Source organism: Parasteatoda tepidariorum, chromosome 2 (assembly GCF_043381705.1).
Source record: "Parasteatoda tepidariorum isolate YZ-2023 chromosome 2, CAS_Ptep_4.0, whole genome shotgun sequence".
NCBI lineage: Eukaryota > Metazoa > Arthropoda > Arachnida > Araneae > Theridiidae > Parasteatoda > Parasteatoda tepidariorum.
Window position 1 is genome coordinate 14,427,104 of NC_092205.1, and position 19,409 is coordinate 14,446,512.

The window sequence follows — 19,409 nt, forward strand, 5'->3', positions numbered from 1 at the left end:
TTTGAAATTACTATTTTATAATTTTCACTGACAAAAGTGCCACTTGTTATCAAAATTTCTAAAAAGAATCTTGATACAGTTTAACTTTGCTATATAGAACCCCGGATATAGTAAACAATTTGTTGTAATGATCCCGCTCGTAATTTTATTTAACAATTATTATTATTATTTTTTTCATAATAAATTTTGAATATAGTGAGCCAAAGTATATATTGAACTTGTTGCTGGGTCCCCAGACGATTTACTGTAGCGGGACTCTACTGTATTTCATTAGTATATATCTAACCAGTATTTTTAGGCGAAATGCAGAAAATCGTGCACTTTTAATGATTTTCGATTTTTTAAAAATTGATTTTAACAAATTGTTGGTCATTTAGAGATTCAATTTATTTTGAACACAAACTTATCTTGTATTTCAATAGATTTAGTGCAAATGAATAGAGTAGACTCGTGTATACTAGTTACATATTTTTCTTGCTATAGTTACTGAAAATAAGCCGTGAGGGCTTTGTGATCATTGTGAAGAATTGGGATTCGTTCCCCAGTGGCGGCTTGAAGTCTACCTAGTTCCAGATAGATGGGTACCAGTTTGTTTGAGAAATAAAGGCGGCCTGTGAGAAAAGTGCTAGCCACACTGCCACAATCAAGCCATTGAGCAAGAAATTGGGGAGATGTAGCATTCGTGACCCTCTGGCTCACAACGGGCTGTTGCGGCAGTGATTTATTTACTGTTACTATAATTTCATTTGCTTTTAAAATACTGCCATCAATATTGTATTGTACATACATTTGTACACAATTTTTCCAAAAAATTTGCAAATATTAGCCTTGCGTTTGGTTTTTAAAAACTATTTTGCCAATTTTGTTCATAATATTTTTGTGTTGAAAGTGAAAAAAAAAGGTAAATATTTCTTAGTCATTTTTTCCCTTAGTTCTTATGCTGACTTGAATTTCTCCAATATTTTAAATTTGAAACATTTTGCTCCTCATTTTAAAATAGCAATGTAATAGCTGGGTGAACTATTTCTCTCGCTCAAACGATAACAATAAAATAAAATTCTTTTTTAATGCATGAATAAAAAAAATAAATGCATCCAGTCGAAAATATCGATTTTCGATTTATAAAACTTTAAAGTGTTATTTTCAAATAAACGAAAAGAACTAATTTACGCCTGGCAGAAATTTTACTTAATTTTACCGTCCTATCTATAATTAAGAAAGTTTCTCAACTGTTGATTAAAAAAGAACGTGAAAAATTTCAAAGGATATAAAAAATATATTCGAAAAAAAATATGGTTTTAAATATTCTTTCAGGGTTTGATAATATTTGAGTAAAATGTCAAATATAGATTATTTATAAGTCAAGAAATTTTTAAATTAGAATACATTAAGACTTGAACAATATTAATTGAATACATATAATGAATTTAAAAATTACGAATCATTAAATTAAATTTATGAGAAATTAATAATTTTTTCCTGAAGTAATAATATATTTTTTTAGAAACTAAATTTACTTGCAGGGTATACTATGCAATTTAATATTCATCTAAAATTTTAGATGTTACTTTATATCACTTTATGGGTATAAAGTTAGATGTTCATTTTACTTAAAATTTAGCTCATTTTAATAATTCTGTTTTCAATATTATATAAAGCTATCTGGTTTTTAAAATTATAGTTCTCATTACCCCACGTTTTGTAAAAAATACGAAACTAAAACGAAAATTTAATCGAATAAACTGTTCTCATTCCATGCTCTAAGATGAGATTACTAAATTTAATCACATATTATAAAACTATATTCAATAGTTAATTTTTAAAAATTTTTTGCCAATTATTATTAATTAATTTTACTAATGCACTTCGAGCTTTTACTAATTACCGAGCTTTTTGGTGTTCCCAGTGAGTCAGAAATACAGTGAAACCTCTCGGTAAGGGCCACATGTCGTTCCATTGAAAATTGGCCCTTATGAGGGGTGGTCCTTAATTGGGGGTGACCAAAAAATAAAATGAGGAAATCAAAATTTATGTAGAAAAAAACTGTTTATTAACATTTTAAGTTTTAATACATGTTTAAAAAAATTTCAATTGAAGTTTGTTTACTTTTTACAATTTTTTCGCAAACAATTTTAGTTTCTAATGATTCCTTAACTCTATGAAACAAATTAGTAAAATTCACATCATTTATTAATGCTTTAGATTGGGATATCAGTTTATTTACTTCTATTAGCGCTTCTTGGTTTGATAAATATGGCACGGGGGACTCATTCTCATTATCTGAATAAGACTGAACTCCTGAAAAAATTGAACAAATAAGTTTAAAAAAAATATGTATTGTGTTTTTTTAAAACTTAAAACAATATAATTTTTGAGAAATTTTTTTAAAAAATAAATGGCCTTTATTGGAGGTAGTCAGGAAAATGTGGCCCTCTGATGGGAGGAAAATTAACATTATGTCTATTAGGAAAATTTTCGTTCCTCAAAATATTGGCCCTTAATAGAGGTGGCCCTTAAGTAGAGGTGGCGTTTAGGAGAATTTTCACTGCACCTTAAATTTTGTCATATTCTGGTTATTTTGACCATACTTTTTCTTTGCACATAAACACAATTTGTAAAAGAAAATGCTTTTGGATTTTTATTTGGATATTTGTTTTGAACTCCAATCCCTATTAACCTAAATCAATAGTTTGCAATCTAAACAGTGTACAACTTAATCAACAATATAAGTAAAGTTCTTTTCTGTGGAGGCTCAGAGTAGACGAACGGATAGAATGGTAAAACAGCTATATATTCGCACAGTTTTACCATGAAATCAGTATATTTGTCCTCTTACTGTTTCAGAAGAAAGTTTATACTTTACTGTTTATATCTTACTGTTTTATATTTTAAATAGATTTAACTAAATGGAAATACCTAAATTAAAGCTCTCGGAAAGTTGACTCATGATCGGAAAAAGTAATTGAAAACTTTGCTTTGATTAGCTAAGCATTTGTTTTGTTATTCAAAATAATCTTACAAAATTATTTTTAATTTTTGCAATTTAAAATTATTAATATTTCAAATAATTTAAACTATCTTTCTTTCTCTTTCTCTCACTTTCAAAAAACAATCGTAATTCGATAGCTTTTTCTTGAATCAAACGAGTATTGTTGGAAGTGCTGTTGTTTAAACAATCAACTGCTATTAAATTTGCTTGCAAGTTGTAAAATTTGCGTTTAAATATCCCGTTAATATTACTAATGGCATCACAGTTTTCATTCATTTAAAATCTTGTATTACTAAAAGTATATCAGAAAAAAGTTTAGTAAAGATAATTACTGATATCAAAGAAATAAATTGCAAATGAAATGTCCTTTCTGAATATATCTGCAGGCAAGGAAAGTGTAATTACATTACTTACATCTAAACAAAATAAAAACCTTCAAGATTTTTTAAAAAATAAACAATAAATATTTTTAACCTTAACCTTAAATCTGGTTGTCTTCAAATTAGTTTTATTAGCTTTGCATTTGCATTTTATTAGCTTTGCAGTTATATGTATCTATCAAAACGAATTAAGTTTTTTTTAAGACGAATAAAAAAAATGTATGGTCAAAACTTTTAGAATAATTTAAAATTTACCATGTTTTTGTCTACATTTGAACACCAAAATCTCGGTAATTTTTACAGAAGTGCGTTGGTTATGTTCTTTGTGAAATTAACAATAAAATATTGTTTTATAATATATGATAAGATTTGGTAATTGCTGTAAAATTTATAAATTTTATTATGTTACCCTAGAGCATGACATAAAAGTCATTTATTTGATTAGATTTACTTTTAATTTTCTATTTTTTAATAAATGTGTAGTAATAGGAACTATTTTTTGAAAACCATAATTTCCAGTTAACCGTTACCATATCAATGGTTTAAGTACCGTATATTTTGGTCTTATTAAATAGAATCGTGTTTCTTTCACCACAAATGCCATTACCATACCAGAATCTTTTCGCCATGTCTCATTAAAAGATTTAAACCAAAAACTGAAAACTAAATCAAAATCAGATTTAAAAATTCGCTTTGGGCGAACAACCTGCAAAGAAATTCATCCATTGTTCGAGATTTTATTTTTATTTGAGCATTTACGTTACCTAATATATTTAGTTTGTTACGCTATCTAATAATAATACAATTATTAATATCAGAATACGTCTTTTTTTTTTAAAAAGAAAAAAAGATAATCGTCACTCTTCCTATTTCCCTATACCACTATTCATTAATCTTTTATGCACGGGTTTTACATGTTTTTAATTATATGGGTCATTTGGGTTACTACCCAATTATAAACTGGCATTTATTTTTCCAATAAACGGAAACATAAATAATCCAGGGTGAAAGAATATTTGTCTCCTTCAAACTTACCCGCTATTCATAATTCTATGTTTAGTTGATACGTGTTCTTTTGTTTATTCAAGCAATTTATCACTTTTTGTGCAGTTTAAATTTCCCTTTTGGTTTGGTTATTTGCTGTTTAAGGTAAAAAATCGTTGCGATCGCGTTTGTTTTAAAGAAAAGACGTCCTAAGGTTTCAGCATAATTTTTCTGGAAGTTTAACTTAACAAACTATAATAGTTTGTTTTAAATATCGTTGAATTTTCGATTTGAGTTTTTTTTTTTCACCCTGTACTATTTCACAAACGAATCATAAATATAAAAAAAAGTTTTGTGATATTTTAAGTTTGCTTACATGGATTTTTTTTCATTCCTTATTTTTGGAATTTAAAAACCTATTAAAAAATATATATATATTATCGTATATTATTTTCATGCTTAACAAAGTTCAATTTTAATTTTCAACATAAAATTGTGAATTGAATACAATTCGATTTCGTATTTTAATTTTAGGCAATTTTACTAATTCGGAAAATATTCTTCTTAATTTATAAATGTAAAGATAATACTTACAAAAAATAAAAAAATTATTTTTTATTCGCATCAAAAAAGGTTTCATGGCGTGAATATAAGTATTTTTTAATACGTGCACTGATAAAAAAAAGTATAGACAAACTTAAAAGAATATGGTAAAGTTTAGCGTGCTTCGCTGGCTCTATGGGAACACCAAAAAGCTCGGTAAATTTTTACTGAAGTGATTTAGTAATGATTTCAGTGAAGTTAAAAAAATATGGTTTTGTATTATGTGATAAAATTTGGTAAATGTGGTAAGGACGGATTGTTATCATGTTAAAAATGCGTCCTTACCATTGGAGTATAGAACCTTTCATTTACTTTTCTTTTTTGTATTTTTTAATAAATATGAGGAAATGAGAACTATAATTTTGAGAACCAGAATTGTTTTATTATGAATGGAAAATTACTAAAGAAATTGTTTAAATATCGTATATTTCGGTTTTAGTTATCAGAATTGATTTTCTTTTACCGGAAATTTCATTTTCATACTTCGCTGTAATTTTAACAGAATTTCTTTTCTTCATGTACCACTCTAAACAATCACACGCTATAGAGCAAAGTTAGTGATCATGAATGAGATTGCTTTCTAAACCTTTTTGGAAATATTGTTCTTTGTTATAACTTGATAGTGATACTTAATTATCGTCCCTTTCGTTTTGTTAAACATCATTCAAGTTTGCATCAAACTAAGTAAAAATTCAATTTGATCCATGTTTTAAGTAAATATTACAAAAGAAAGTACGATAAAGTCTAGCTTTTGCACTAATATGATAATACAACACTTGGACATTCCCATACAGCAAGCCATTAATTTTCTGAACTGTCAAAAGTGCTTATGTTTAATATCTTCTAAACTGTTAAATTTTTTATTGCAATCCTATTATCTCAGAAAAAAATCCCTTTAGTTTGAAAAAATATTGGTTCTTAGAATTATAATTTGGTGCAAATTCGATACAATTTCGCTCAATTTGAATTACCTAGTCACGTAATCAAGTTTAGGAAATGCGATAATAGCGTTCAATTACTATATTAAAGTTGCAGGGAGTTTTAATGAAGCGTTTCAACCCGCTCTAAGTAGTGCATTATATAAGGTTATAGTAAAGTTACATTTAGGTACAGAAAGGTTACATGTGAGGTTACAGTTCATTATATGAGGTAAGAGGTATTTGATTAAAAGCCTAAAAGAATTTGTTCTGAAAATCAGCTGACTATGAACAACAATATTTCTATTAAAAATTACACGCACGCGTTTTTTTGTTTAAAAAAATATTTATAAATTTCATTCATTTGATATTTATAATTTACAGGCATTTAACTATGCAATTTCATTTTCAGTGGCAATAACGAATGCTTCCTTGTCATGTGACTTTGAAGATCCAGATTTATGTGGATGGTCGCAAGATCCTACTCATGACTTTGACTGGAAACGAAATCAATTTTCTACTCCATCTGGACACGCTGGTACTGGTCCATCTTATGACCACACATTTGGAAGTGGGAAAGGAGGTATTTCAAGTTTCTTAATCATGGTTTTTACCTCTTTAAAAATAGACTTTTTGAATTTTTATGTATGAAGGATAAATTATTCTTGTAGGCTAATTAAATTAATGTTTTCTTCATAAGTCTTTTCTTCAGAGAAAAAGAAAATCTAATGAAATTACCGTATTGTATGGTAAAGACATCTCTGATAAAAAAAAGACAACTCCCCTTAATTCTGGTAATAAAGCTAAAATATACTGTATTTAAACCATTCCAAAGGCTTTTGTTCATATGGTAACGGTTTACTGGAAATTTTGGTTTTCAAAACTATAGCTCTTATTACCACACATAGTTAAAAAATACAAATCTAAACTATTAAAAACTAAACCATGCTTTAAATCATCATGAAATTTTTTTTATAATTTTATATTTTATGACCGTCGTTGAACAGCCGACCCAATTTTTGGGTTTACGACTACTAATGTTCAACTCTGTAGCCATGTAATTTTGAACCCAATCCAGAAGACAAGAAAACTCCTGGATCAAGTATTGCGCATTTGCGTTAAATGGAGAGGAAGACCACGAGAACCACCCACTGTTAGCCTGACGGCATGGGGACTCTAACCCATGATCCGTCAACCACTGATGATATTTCGCGTCAGCACTGCGGTCGGTGCAAGCCGGATGCGGAATTCCTATCGACCAGCTATTGCCGGGATCGATTCCCGGTTCACCTCATTGGAAGGTGAACGCTCTATTCCCTGAGCCATCGCGGCTAATGATAAATTGCTAAATTTTACTACGTTTACAAAATTTAAGCGCAGATTGAACAGCAAAATTTTATTGATAATTTTTCAAAAATCATTACCAAAGCCCTACTTCAAATACTGCCGAGTTTTTTTGTTGTGCCCATAGAGCCCCAAGCATGGTTAATTTTGCTATATTCTGGTAGTTTGGACCACATATTTTTCGTACTGTAAGCCTATATTTTATACCATTCCCGATATTATGATTCTTGAAGCCATGTAATTTCATTGTAATAAATTTATTTATTGGTTAAAATAAAGATTTTATCTTTGAGCTGAAGAAGCTAAATTTATCAGAAAATATTTGGGTTCCATTTATTTATGAAATTTTAGTTCAATTTTTTGCAGTTAAACAAGGTTTGTGGTGTATTCTTTCATAAAATTTTGTTCAACGATGAACGATATCATGCAAATTTGCTGTAATCTAAATAAGATGTTGAAATAAAGTGGGTTTTAGTTCAAGTTTAAGAAGTTTTAATTTTAATACTTTTCTTTTGCATTTTTTTAGTTTCTCAAAAATTGTTCATAATAAAAATTAAAAAAACAGTGGTTGTTTACATTTATTTCACTAATTTATGAGCTGTGATTTTGATTTATTTTCAATCACACAGTGCAGCTATAATAATATTTAGTCTTACATTATAATTCAAAACATTCTTAATTGGATACAAATTGGTCTAATTTTAAAGGTTTTATAGCTCAATCAAGTTTTTCTTAATCATTCGCTATTTTACATTCTTCAATATTTAAAATTATTTGTATACATTTACTTGATATCTACTGTCTGAAAATGACCATTACACAGTTAAATAATTGTGGTCAACTTTAAGTTGAAATAACCTAACAATAATTCGTTAGCAGAAAAATGGAATTTAGGTAACATATATCATTGTGAGTTTTACTTCTATTTTGATAAAATAATGAATTATGTAGTAAAACATATTATCAATAATTAATAAATTACATTTGAGCAACAACAAAAAAAAAGGAAAAGAAAAAAAGAACGCGAATAAAGCACAAATCAAAGTTCATGAATTGACATACTATTGTTTCAGTTTTATAAACAAGATCCTTCCTCAGTGTCTAAACGTCAAATGAAGATGGAGAAGTAAAGAGAGAAACGCGTGTAAAGTAGTTTAACCAATAGGGAGAGAGAAGTAAGTTTGAACGAGGATATAACAATGGGGATATAAGAAACAGGTGTGAGGGAATTGAACTTATATCCGTTAACTCTGAAACTATAATATGTCAGGTCATGTACTTTCATTTGTGTTTTATTTACCTTTTTTTTGCTTTAGTATACACAGTACAAAATATTACCCTTTCCATTGTTGAATAAATTAAGTTCTCACGCTTTAACTAATAATTAACTATAGATATTAGGAAAGGTTTTTTTTAAATATTTTTTAAATATTTTTCTTGAGTTCCAAACTCGAAGTTATAAGAATAATATTAATTTTGCTAAATATTTCATTAATTAGTTATGCATTGAGGAAAAATGCTTTTTCTATGCTGATATTAAAATTGATTTTTAAATTTTTTTTTCAATCATAGAAAATGATTAGGCAAAATGCCATTTTAACGTTTAGACTATTAAAAAATCTAAAAATGTATTAAAATTCAAATTTATTCACCAAACATTTCAAACTATGATTTTTTTCTTATAATTTTTACATACAGTTGGTGAAATAGGCATATAGGCTATTCTTGTTATTTAATACATGTTCTTGCATTTTTTTCAGGTTTTTACTTGTATCAAGAAGTATCTTCTCCGAGAAAACCTAATGACATATCTCGTCTTTTTTCACCAGTTTATTCAGAACATAAAAGTGGAGGATGCTTTTTATTTTGGTATCATATGTACGGATCTACTATTGGTAAGTTTAACTAACTAAGACTCATTTTTAGTAATCAAAGCTCAGAATATTTAATTTGAAATTCTACATATTAGAAATGTTTATCAATACATATAACCTTATATTTCCTTAGTTTTATTTTGGAAATTAAAAAAAGAAAAATATTGAACATTGAAAATGGGAAATCAATTGGAATATTTAAATATGGGGAAAGAAGTCGCTTGAATATGTTTTGAGATTTTCTTCATTTTTATCATTATAATGCTTTTATTCTTTAGTATATTTCTTTTTTCTTATTTATTACACATCTCTGAATATGAAGCATCATGTTAAATTTGCACTGAATGCGTGGCGAAAGTCCTCTAACTGAGACCTCCATGCAATTCAGTGTCATCTTTCATTTTTCTTGTTTTCGTTTTCGTAGTTTAGATTCTGGTAAATCTTTAGGTTTCCAAAGATGTTTTTTGGAATAAATTTGCAAAGAATTTTATTTTATTTCCCTTTGATTTCACAGCATCGAAAAAAAATCTTGAATGCACCGAAAAGTAACTTTTGAGATCAACTAATTTAAAGGGTAACGGTCACTATTCGGAATACAATACTATATATAAAAATAAAATCTTATACTGTTCTAGTCAATTTATGCATGTCATTCACATTTGTGTGTTGACAAAGTATCATAAAATCATAAAATTTACTAAAGTGGAAGTTGTCGAGACTCGTTTTTTTGTCATGATCCCAACTAAATATTAATTTCCTAGAAAAACAAAATACTTTCTGTATTAATTTGTGAGACTATTCAAATCTTAATTAGTCACGTAAAGGCATGTACACTGAGAAAAAAGTTTGCAAAAATTGAGAAAAGAGTTGCAAAACTACCAAAATATGATAAAATTTACTGTGTTTCTGGTTCTATGGGAACATGAAAAAGCTCGTGAAATTTTTTCTGAAGCGATTTGATAATGATTTCGGTAAAATTAATGATAAAATATGGCTTTATAATATGCGATGAAATTGAGTAAATTTGATAATTTTATCAAGACACTCAAAGTCTTTATGAAAATCATTTTTTTGCTAAATTTACTTTGTATTTTTTAATAAATATGAGTTAATATTAACCATAATTTTTAGAGCCAGTACTTCCGATAAATCGTTACCATATGAAAGAAAAATATATGAAATGAATGCTTTAAATACCGTATATTTTAGTTTTCGATACCAGAGTTTTTTTTTTTTTTTTTTTTTTTTTTTTTTTTTTTTTTTTTACCAGAAATGTCATTACCATACTGTTCAGTAATTTTAGCAGAATTATTTTCTCCTTGTATCTAAGCAATCTTAAGCTACATTTCTAAGTTTACTATTATGAATAAATTACTCTTTATCAATTAAAAAAAATTTCTCCGGAAATATTAGTCTATTGTTGCGACATGGTAGTGATACTTAAAATAGTTATGTTCACTTAATGTTGGGAAAGCACTATTCCAATTTGTTATGAACTTAGTAAAAATTGAATTTGATTTATGTTTCATGCAAATATTACACAAGCAAGATCGATAAAGCTTATCTTTCTCACTAATATGATCAGTAATGCCATTACCATAGAGTACTGTCATTTTGATAGAATTTTTTCTCCGTGTGAAATCAAATCCTATGAATATTTTCACAATTTAATTTTTTAGAGAAAATAATTTCGTTTGTTCATCTTCTCAAGAGTTTGCCACAATTTCATAGACTATTCAAAAACTACTTGTGCAAAATAACCCTATGCATTTTTTTAAATCTTTTTTTATAATAATTTAAAAATTCCTGCCAAACTGAAATTTGACTCGAAGCGTTAAGAATATTTTTCTTCATAATAAAAACAATATCGATGCAAAACAATCACACAAAAATTCATATATTCGTCGAAAAAGAGTTCTTCGGACCACTAAGACTTGCATCGCGTATTTACTTTACTCCTATGGATTTTTTTTAAGTACACCATAGGTAAATATGGCGCATCTCTCCGACGTCTGAAAATTTCAGTCGGCGAGAAGCAAAATATTTTTTGCCTTCCTCATTTTCATAGTCTCTCAAGTTTGTGTTATTCCACTTAGCTTTTTCGCGATGCTCGTGTTTACAGTACTTTTTTTTGGAACTTATTGACTGTTTGCTTTTCTCGAACATTTTTGTTTTTGAAACGCCATCTCTCGGTTAAATGTCAAAAAAACTTGTGATCGGGGAAACAAATTTACGACGTTCACTTATAAAAATGATTAGGAATTATTTCTTTTGGGAAAAACAACATCTGTTAGAGATTATGTTTAGCTTCAAAAGATGTTTTTTTTAGTGCAATATTTTTAGATTTAATATCCATCCTAAAATAGAAAGATAAGCTAAAAGTATAATGCTTTATTCAGAAATTATTGAAAAAATAATGTATTTCCTACGCTGTTTTTAAATAAATCACGCTATTGTCTTATGTAGCACCAGAATTGCGAATACTTCTCTAAGTTGGTACCAACTATTGTGAACAATAATAAGTTAAAGTGATGTTCCGGGAATTCTATAATTAAAAAAAAAACAGATTTAAGGAGTATTTTATATTATTACATTTGGAAAGTCCACCATATATTCTGGACACTGAGAAAACAAATATGATCAAAACTATCAGAGTTTGGTAAAATGTACCGTGTCTCTGGCTCCATGAGAAGACTGAAAAGCTTGGTTATTTTTACTTAAGCTCTCTGGTAATGAGTTTAGTAAAAAGTAACAATAAAATATGGTTTTGTAATGCGTGATAAAATTTTGCAAATGTGATAAAATTTGGTAATTTTATTATGTTTCCTTAGTGCATGGCATAAAAACCATTTATTCGGTAATATTTACTTTTCAGTTTTGTATTTTGAGTTAAGTAATAAAAAGCATAATTTTGAAAAAAATCAGAATTTCTGGTAAACCGTTACCATACGAACGGAGAAATTAACAAATTAATGGTTTAAATACTGTATATTTTGGTTTTTATTAATAAAATTATGATTATTTTTACCCATAAATGTCATTATCATGCAAAACGGTAATTTTAAATGGGAATATTTTCTCTGGGTATAAATAATGATTTCAATTTCGATTCATAAGAATAATTACGATATTACAATAAGAATTGAAATACGCATTGTAAGTATTAATCCTTAAGCAGTAAAATTGAATCCTTTGCTGTAATGATGCCTTTAAACTGTGGTAACATTTCTTATAAACCTCTTTTAGGTGTGCTGTAAATTTTCCTGCTGAATTCGAATTTAGTAAAAATAAGTATTTTTGATATAACTGTTTTAAAATCATTTTTGGAGATCAAAGCTTTGACCTTTGGCACCTTTGACGCCAATCGATCATCGTTGTTCCTTTTATATAAATATATATTTTAGAAGATCTAATTACAAGCAAAAGTATTTATTGTTATTTTTTAGTTAAAAAAACAATTAATTAGAAACAGTTAATGAGAAACAATTAAAAAAATTATTTGATTATCGAATTATGTTTATAAAGAAATTTTACAATTTAAGAAATTTTTTCTCTCATTCATATTCAAAACTGTCTTCATAATTGACTTTAAGGATCAAAAAAATTCAATGATGAGTAACTGTTTCTTTTAGATCTAAATAACTGCAAATAAGTGCAAATTTGAAATATTATTGAGCTATGGTTGGAAGATTTTTCTTTTAACGTAGGAAAAGAAATTAGTGCTTCTGATATTTCACAGCCATAAATTATTAAAATACTAAATATAGTATTTTTCACTTATTCTGACCTAAATTAATACAAAATGTTGGAAAATGTATTAATATTTTATAAAAATTCAGCATTAAAGTGTTAACAGATACCTCCTTTTTAGCCTTGATATAGAATTTACAATTGAATTTTCATATCGTACAAAAAATACAATAATATAATAGTACATTGATAATAGTACAATAATTATTGGCAAATAAATCAAGTCAATGTAAAATATATTTTTTTACATTGCTATACATTTTTCTACGGAATTGGGACTTAATGCAAATGAATATAATTTAATAAATATTTTTTTAGAGAGCACGGTGATACAATATAACAGATACCTCATTTTCAGCTATGTTTTAAATTTTCTGAAGTGGCACACCATTTTAGTTTTTTTTTGCTTCCTCAATTTTAATTTATGAGATTCAAGATTGTACAAAAGCGCAATTAAAATTCTCAAAAATAATTGCTAATGACTCTTATATTTTTATAATCATTTTTCACAAATGAGCATTATGTGGAAGAAATGAATATAATTTTTTTTTCTATCTCTGATATCAATTATCTCTCTTTATCGTGAGTTAATACAAAATTTCTGTAAAAGCTTTTTGTTTTGTTTTTGTTGCTATTTTCAGTTGATTTATTTTATTAATTTTAAAAATATTGATTTAGTAACAAAATCTAGCTATGAATATAGTAATACTCAACGCGGTATAGTCAAAAATGACTGCAATCAGAATTATCTCAATAAATTGGCATTTAGTACAATTTCATTTTTATTTCATTATTCTTTTTGACTCAAAATTTTTTCTGTTTATTAAAACAAGCCTTAAAGGCATTAGTATTATAAAGAAAACACATGGCTTTATATTGATTTCAGAATGCTAACTAAGTGACATCTCCTCATAATTTGTCACCTTCATTATTATATTGATATATTAGAGTTCTAATGAAACAGATGTTTGATCAAATAGTCTACCAAACTTATGACTGATATTACGAAACACTTACTTAATTCATTGGAAAACCCATTCTTCGGGATGGAGTGCGTGTACCAGAGAGAGAACGAGAGTTTTAAAGTGGACAGTGGTCGAAAACCGTGCCTCCAAACGTATGCACACTAAATTTGGTTCGATTTTTTTCAGGATTTCGGATTTGTATAATGAACATACGAACGTGTAAATATATAAATATTCTGTTTTCATTCCCAGAGCCTTGATCGATATCGTTATAGCTCAGCAAAGAATATACATAGGGAAAGAAGGCTTGCTTCCATAGACATAATGTAAACCAGTCCTCCGAAATTTGGTGGGTTCATTATGTATAAAGGAAAGAGCAACATGTTACGACACAGAAGCAGAGGTTCATGAACTTCATTTATGGGGGAGCCGCGACGACTCAAGGGACAGAGCGTTCGCCTTCCAATGAGGTAAACCAGGGTTCGATCCCGGCGATCACTGGTCGATATGAATTCCGCATCCGGCTTGTACCAACCACAGTGCAGACACAGAAAGAACAGACAGAAAGAATAAAATGACGGGAAACAACGTACTCAGCCATACATGAAGAGTTGTCCAAAAATCAGTTCACGGGGGAGGTACTTGTCGATTGTCACATTGCTTCCTTTGCGCATGCGCTGGATCTTATTATATTTGATGCTCTGCTAAATTTGAGTATGTTGCGTACCCAAAAATTGTTTTTCTGGCATAGTATACCCCACCGAGCAGTTTATCTCGTTAGCAAATTCTAAGAGCTGAACTTCTTTTCCTTTCTATATTCGTTGGCAGTCCCGTACTGTCTGAAGTCTCACAAAAAGTGCAATCCGAATTGTGATCATGTTAATTTGTGATCATGTTAATTTGTGAAAAAATTGTGATCATGTTAATGTTTTTATTGTATTAGACAATGAAAAGCTTACATAAAATTTCATCTTCACAGAAGAGAAAGTAACGAAATTAAATTACAAAGATATAATGATCTATCAATTTGTGTAATTTAAAAAAATGCGGGATTAAAATCGTTTTTAACTTTGAACTGCAAAAGTAATAGTCTTCCACAGGTGAGTTAATAATTCTTATAATTGCATTTAAATATCAAACTTTTGTATAAGAATAAATGTGCCTTCCTCATTAATTAATTTTAATGGAAATCGACTATTGATAGCGTAAAAATTAATTACGCGGCTTCCTCGTCTCAAGATTGTTTTTAAACATTTTTGCCTGTAAAATTATTTAATTAGATTTCTTTTATCCTATAGTTTTTTAAGAGAATCGTCATGCTTCATGGTATCTTAACTTCTGAGAACTTTATAACGAGATTCTAATTTAATTTAAAAACTAGAGATAATTAACTCATAATGCCACTCTACTTAATGAAAATGACAAGAAAAGAAAGAAATAATTTTTACGTGAAAAACTTTCATGAAGAAAATAATAAAGAGTATAGACGAAAATCTTAAAGATTCGCATGCAGTTATTTGAAAGACATTAAAAAGCTACTTCGTTACTACTACACGCTATGCGCCATATTAAAAGAGTTTTTATGATTAAGAACAAACCTATCAGGTAGTAAAAAATGTTGAATTTCTTATTTTTGCTTTTAAACATGAGATGGCAAAATGCTATTTTTAATCTTCTACATGGAGAATTTAATGTTCACAAAAAAAATCAACTTGAGGTTTTACATTTTATTTAAGATCATTTATGTGTTTCTATTCTCGGACTAAATCTAGCGAAATTAGTTTTTTTTTGGAACAAAATCACTCAAAAATTGTATTTGGTGTTTTTCTGATGCTGTATAAGTCACAATTTTATGATAATATTCAATTCTGAGGAATTGTAGTCAATGCAATTACATAAAAGTATTACATTTTCTACATTTGCAGCAACATTGAAGCATTATCAAGGCTCGACAACCATTTAACACCATATGTTATTGGGTTTATCAAGTTAAGCATTTTGTTCCTAAATTTGGCTTTTTTTTTAAAAATTACAGCTAAACCATGTTGAATACAGTCAAATATAAATCAATATTCACTGCTTACTTCCATCCTGATTTGTCGAAAGTTGCAATTTCATGTTTTCCAGATGGAAACGACAAATTAATATGTAAGTAGTTTGAGAATATATAGCATCAATTATTTTCTTTAGAGTACTTAAAGGCAGCTAAAATGCTTGAAACTGTTGTAATGAAAATCATTTTTCTTTTACTACCTGTTACGAAACATTTATGGAAGAAAGGACAGCTGAAAATATTTTAGTTTCTAAAAATAATTATCAAATACTTATGAGTGAAGAATCAAACTGTGATGAAATTTACAGTGGTTTTCCAATATATAAATATAAATATTTTTAATGATTTAAAAGATAGAAATGGGCAAATAAAAAATAATAAATATATTTAGAAAAAAAAAACAGAAATTATGAGGAAGGGTTAAAACAAACATGACTGGAGGTTATGCTTGCTATTATTAAGTGAAACATTAAATTTTTTAAAATTTTAACCGGGGAGCATAAAGCTTTTTTATGATATAAATTTATACAATTTTCATGTTTTTTTCCCTGATTCTTTCAATAATTAGTACTTTTTTTCCAACAGAATCCGTGTTTTATTTTGTTGTCTCCACTTGTCACAAGATTATAAACAATTGTTGTGCTAACTATTCTATAAGAACGATATATTACATACTGTGTCACAAACATCTCATAAATGGTGTTGCGAGTCTAGTGATGAAAAGTGACGCTTCGAAAGTGACCAATGTTAACATTGAAAATTTTATTAAGGTATGAGACTAATTTCGACAACTTTTATTTTAAATATTAATATAAAATTAAAAAAAACTAGTTTAAGTGCTTTATTATGTGCAAAAACTTATAAAACAAGTAAAAAAATTATTATTAATTTATGGCCATTTAAATTACCAATTTTAGGTAAAACAAAGAATTTTTTTGATATATATGCTAAACACTGTAAAAAAAATTCAATCCCCTAAAATAAAAACTCCTTCGGGGATTTTATTTAGAAGGCTATTCACTATGTTTTGAACAATTTTCTTAAATGCAAATGCATATACTACTGAGTTAGAGGATCACTATAGTTAAAAAAAAATAAAATTTTTAAAAATTTCTTTGCAAAACAACATGCATTAAAAAGGAAAGTATATTTTTTTCTCTCGCAATCAAATTTTCAAAACATGTTTGCTATACTCATAAACACTCACGAAAAATTGTAGACAATTATTTTAAAAACAACATGAGATATCGTGCTTAAGTGGGTGTAAGATGTGACAAAACCTGATTTTGAGATAAACGCATTTAAAGCTTGAATTTAAAGAAATTTGTAGATAATTAGAGTACAAACAAAAGTAAAGTATTTTTAGAAAGCTAAGAGTTCAAGAATCAAAACAATTTCGAAAATTTTGTTCAAAATCATGTTTTTGCTCCAGTCCTTAGACAGTGGAACATTTCTCAGTAATGATATACTAAAGACATCGATCTGGAAACAGAGATAGGTGCATGATATTAATTGGAAAGAAATTGCCAATTTTTTTTTTTGTATAGATGGACTTGTGGACACGAAATTATAAACTTTTTTTAGGGAAAATTCCTTGAAAATGTTTTGGGAAGATGAAAAGTTTCGAATCTGAAATATAATTTATATCAAACCAAATATCACGCGATTCTCAATTGATCTCTTTTTTTAATTAATATTCTAATTCAATTAAAAATTGGTAACACCGTAAGCGATTTTTGTACCCCCAAAACCATGTTTTTCCGGACTTAAGTTCGAAACAAGGTTTTAAAATTTTGAAACATGAAAGTCCCAATTTTGGAGGAATATTTAGATTTTCTTGATTCTATATAAATTTTAAAAGATTTGTATTAATATTGCTGTCAAATTGACACAAATAAGAGTTTGAAAGATGGAGAAAATTTTCATATTTTGGAATATATTTCAGTTCCAGCATGGCTAGTTCACATATTTTAGGAAGAGTAGCTTGCTGTAAGGGGAGTTCAAATAATACGTAAGCAGCTAACGGAGTCAGGGGGATTGGGATTTGCTTATTTTTGCAAACAACGGGTTTAGTTTTTAAATGCTAAGAAATATGTTATGCATACTTCAGCATGACAGAGTTGAAGCCACTCAATAAAAAATGGAGTAACTTAAAATTCGTGTTCATATAAGATATATCTGTTCTATTTTAAAACCAGATCCTCTCCAGTTTATTTCTGGAGCGAAGAACAGATAAATAAATCAGACTAGACGTAATCAGACTAGACGTAATAAATCAGACAAGACGATACCTTCATTAGTCTTCAAGGCAACATTCTCAAAATGAATACAATCTCGCCCCATTATTCAGATAAAACCGTCACGAAACAGCACTATACAATCTAAATAAATTTGCATCTATATTATTAAAATAACGCATTTTCGAATATTTATTTTAGATTTCTTAAATAGCAAAACAAACGATAACTTGCATTCTGTTTCTTTTATTTTTTATTTTATTATCATACACTATTCAGCTGTTAAAACTACTCAGGATATTTATTCATTAGGTCCGGGGCATAAAATCTAACTTTATGCTGGAAATAATTAATTATACGCTGAGAGTTCGCAATTCACAAAATCATTTTACTCGACATCCAGATGTCATTAGATGTCTAACCATATCGACGTAATGTCACAAAAAAAAATCAGCTTTTTTTGCCGAGCAGTAATCACTTATATGGGATATCATTTCTGATTCGAGCTGATGATAAATATCTTCCTAGGTGAGGAGAGCCAATTGGCGAAAAAATAAAAAGCCAATAGATCGCAAAGCTATTTTCTCTTCCCTAAATAATAATTACGAACGGGTCTCTAAATGGAAATGAAAGTCTAAGGGGAGAAAATAAAGAAAAGAAAGCTTTCTACTTAATCAAGATCTACTTTTCCCTTATCTACGTATATATTTTTACCACTTGCTTAACTCTTGCAGTTACTTTTTTCGCCTCCTCAATACCTTTTACCAAATAAAAAGGTTGCGTATGGAGAAATGATAATTCGATTCTTCTGAAATGAAAAGGAACTATAAAAAAATGTGACTATCCTTAGAGGGGAGTTTGATGTTGATTAATTATGTATTTATTAAGAAGATATTAAAAAAATAGATTTTTTGCTGTTTTTTTTCTTTATTAAGTTGTTTCAAATTAATTAATTGAATAGAGTTTTACTTTGGCAAGCGAGGAAGAGAACTAAAAGAGAAGCTAAAGATTTTGATTGAAATGGAATTTCCCAAACTTAATTAATTAGTTTATAGAAACATTTGGGAATGCGTTGTGATGCAGTTGTTTGCGAAAGAGGAAAAAAATTAATTTGATTTGATACATCTTTTTAATATTGGGAAATCAAAATGCTTTGAGGATAAATAATTGAATACTGCTGAAAATTGAATTTATTAGTTATGACATATGTCTGTTTTTGACAGTATGTCAATGTATTTTTCGTAAGGTGGAATAGATTTATTTGAAAATCGGGTTATATATATATATATATATATATATATATATAATTAATA

The 19,409-nt window shown here is 28.0% G+C and overlaps 1 protein-coding gene across 2 annotated transcripts in view; it reads left to right on the forward strand.

The window, feature by feature from the left end:
- LOC107448829 (uncharacterized) overlaps positions 1-19,409 on the forward strand; it is a 234,699-nt gene that overhangs the window by 129,967 nt on the left and 85,323 nt on the right. For both annotated transcript variants that reach the window (XM_016064181.3, XM_016064182.3), the window contains 2 exons: positions 6,286-6,456; positions 8,978-9,112. In XM_016064181.3, the coding sequence (XP_015919667.2) occupies positions 6,286-6,456; positions 8,978-9,112 (306 nt within the window). The remainder of the gene's footprint in view (positions 1-6,285; positions 6,457-8,977; positions 9,113-19,409) is intronic.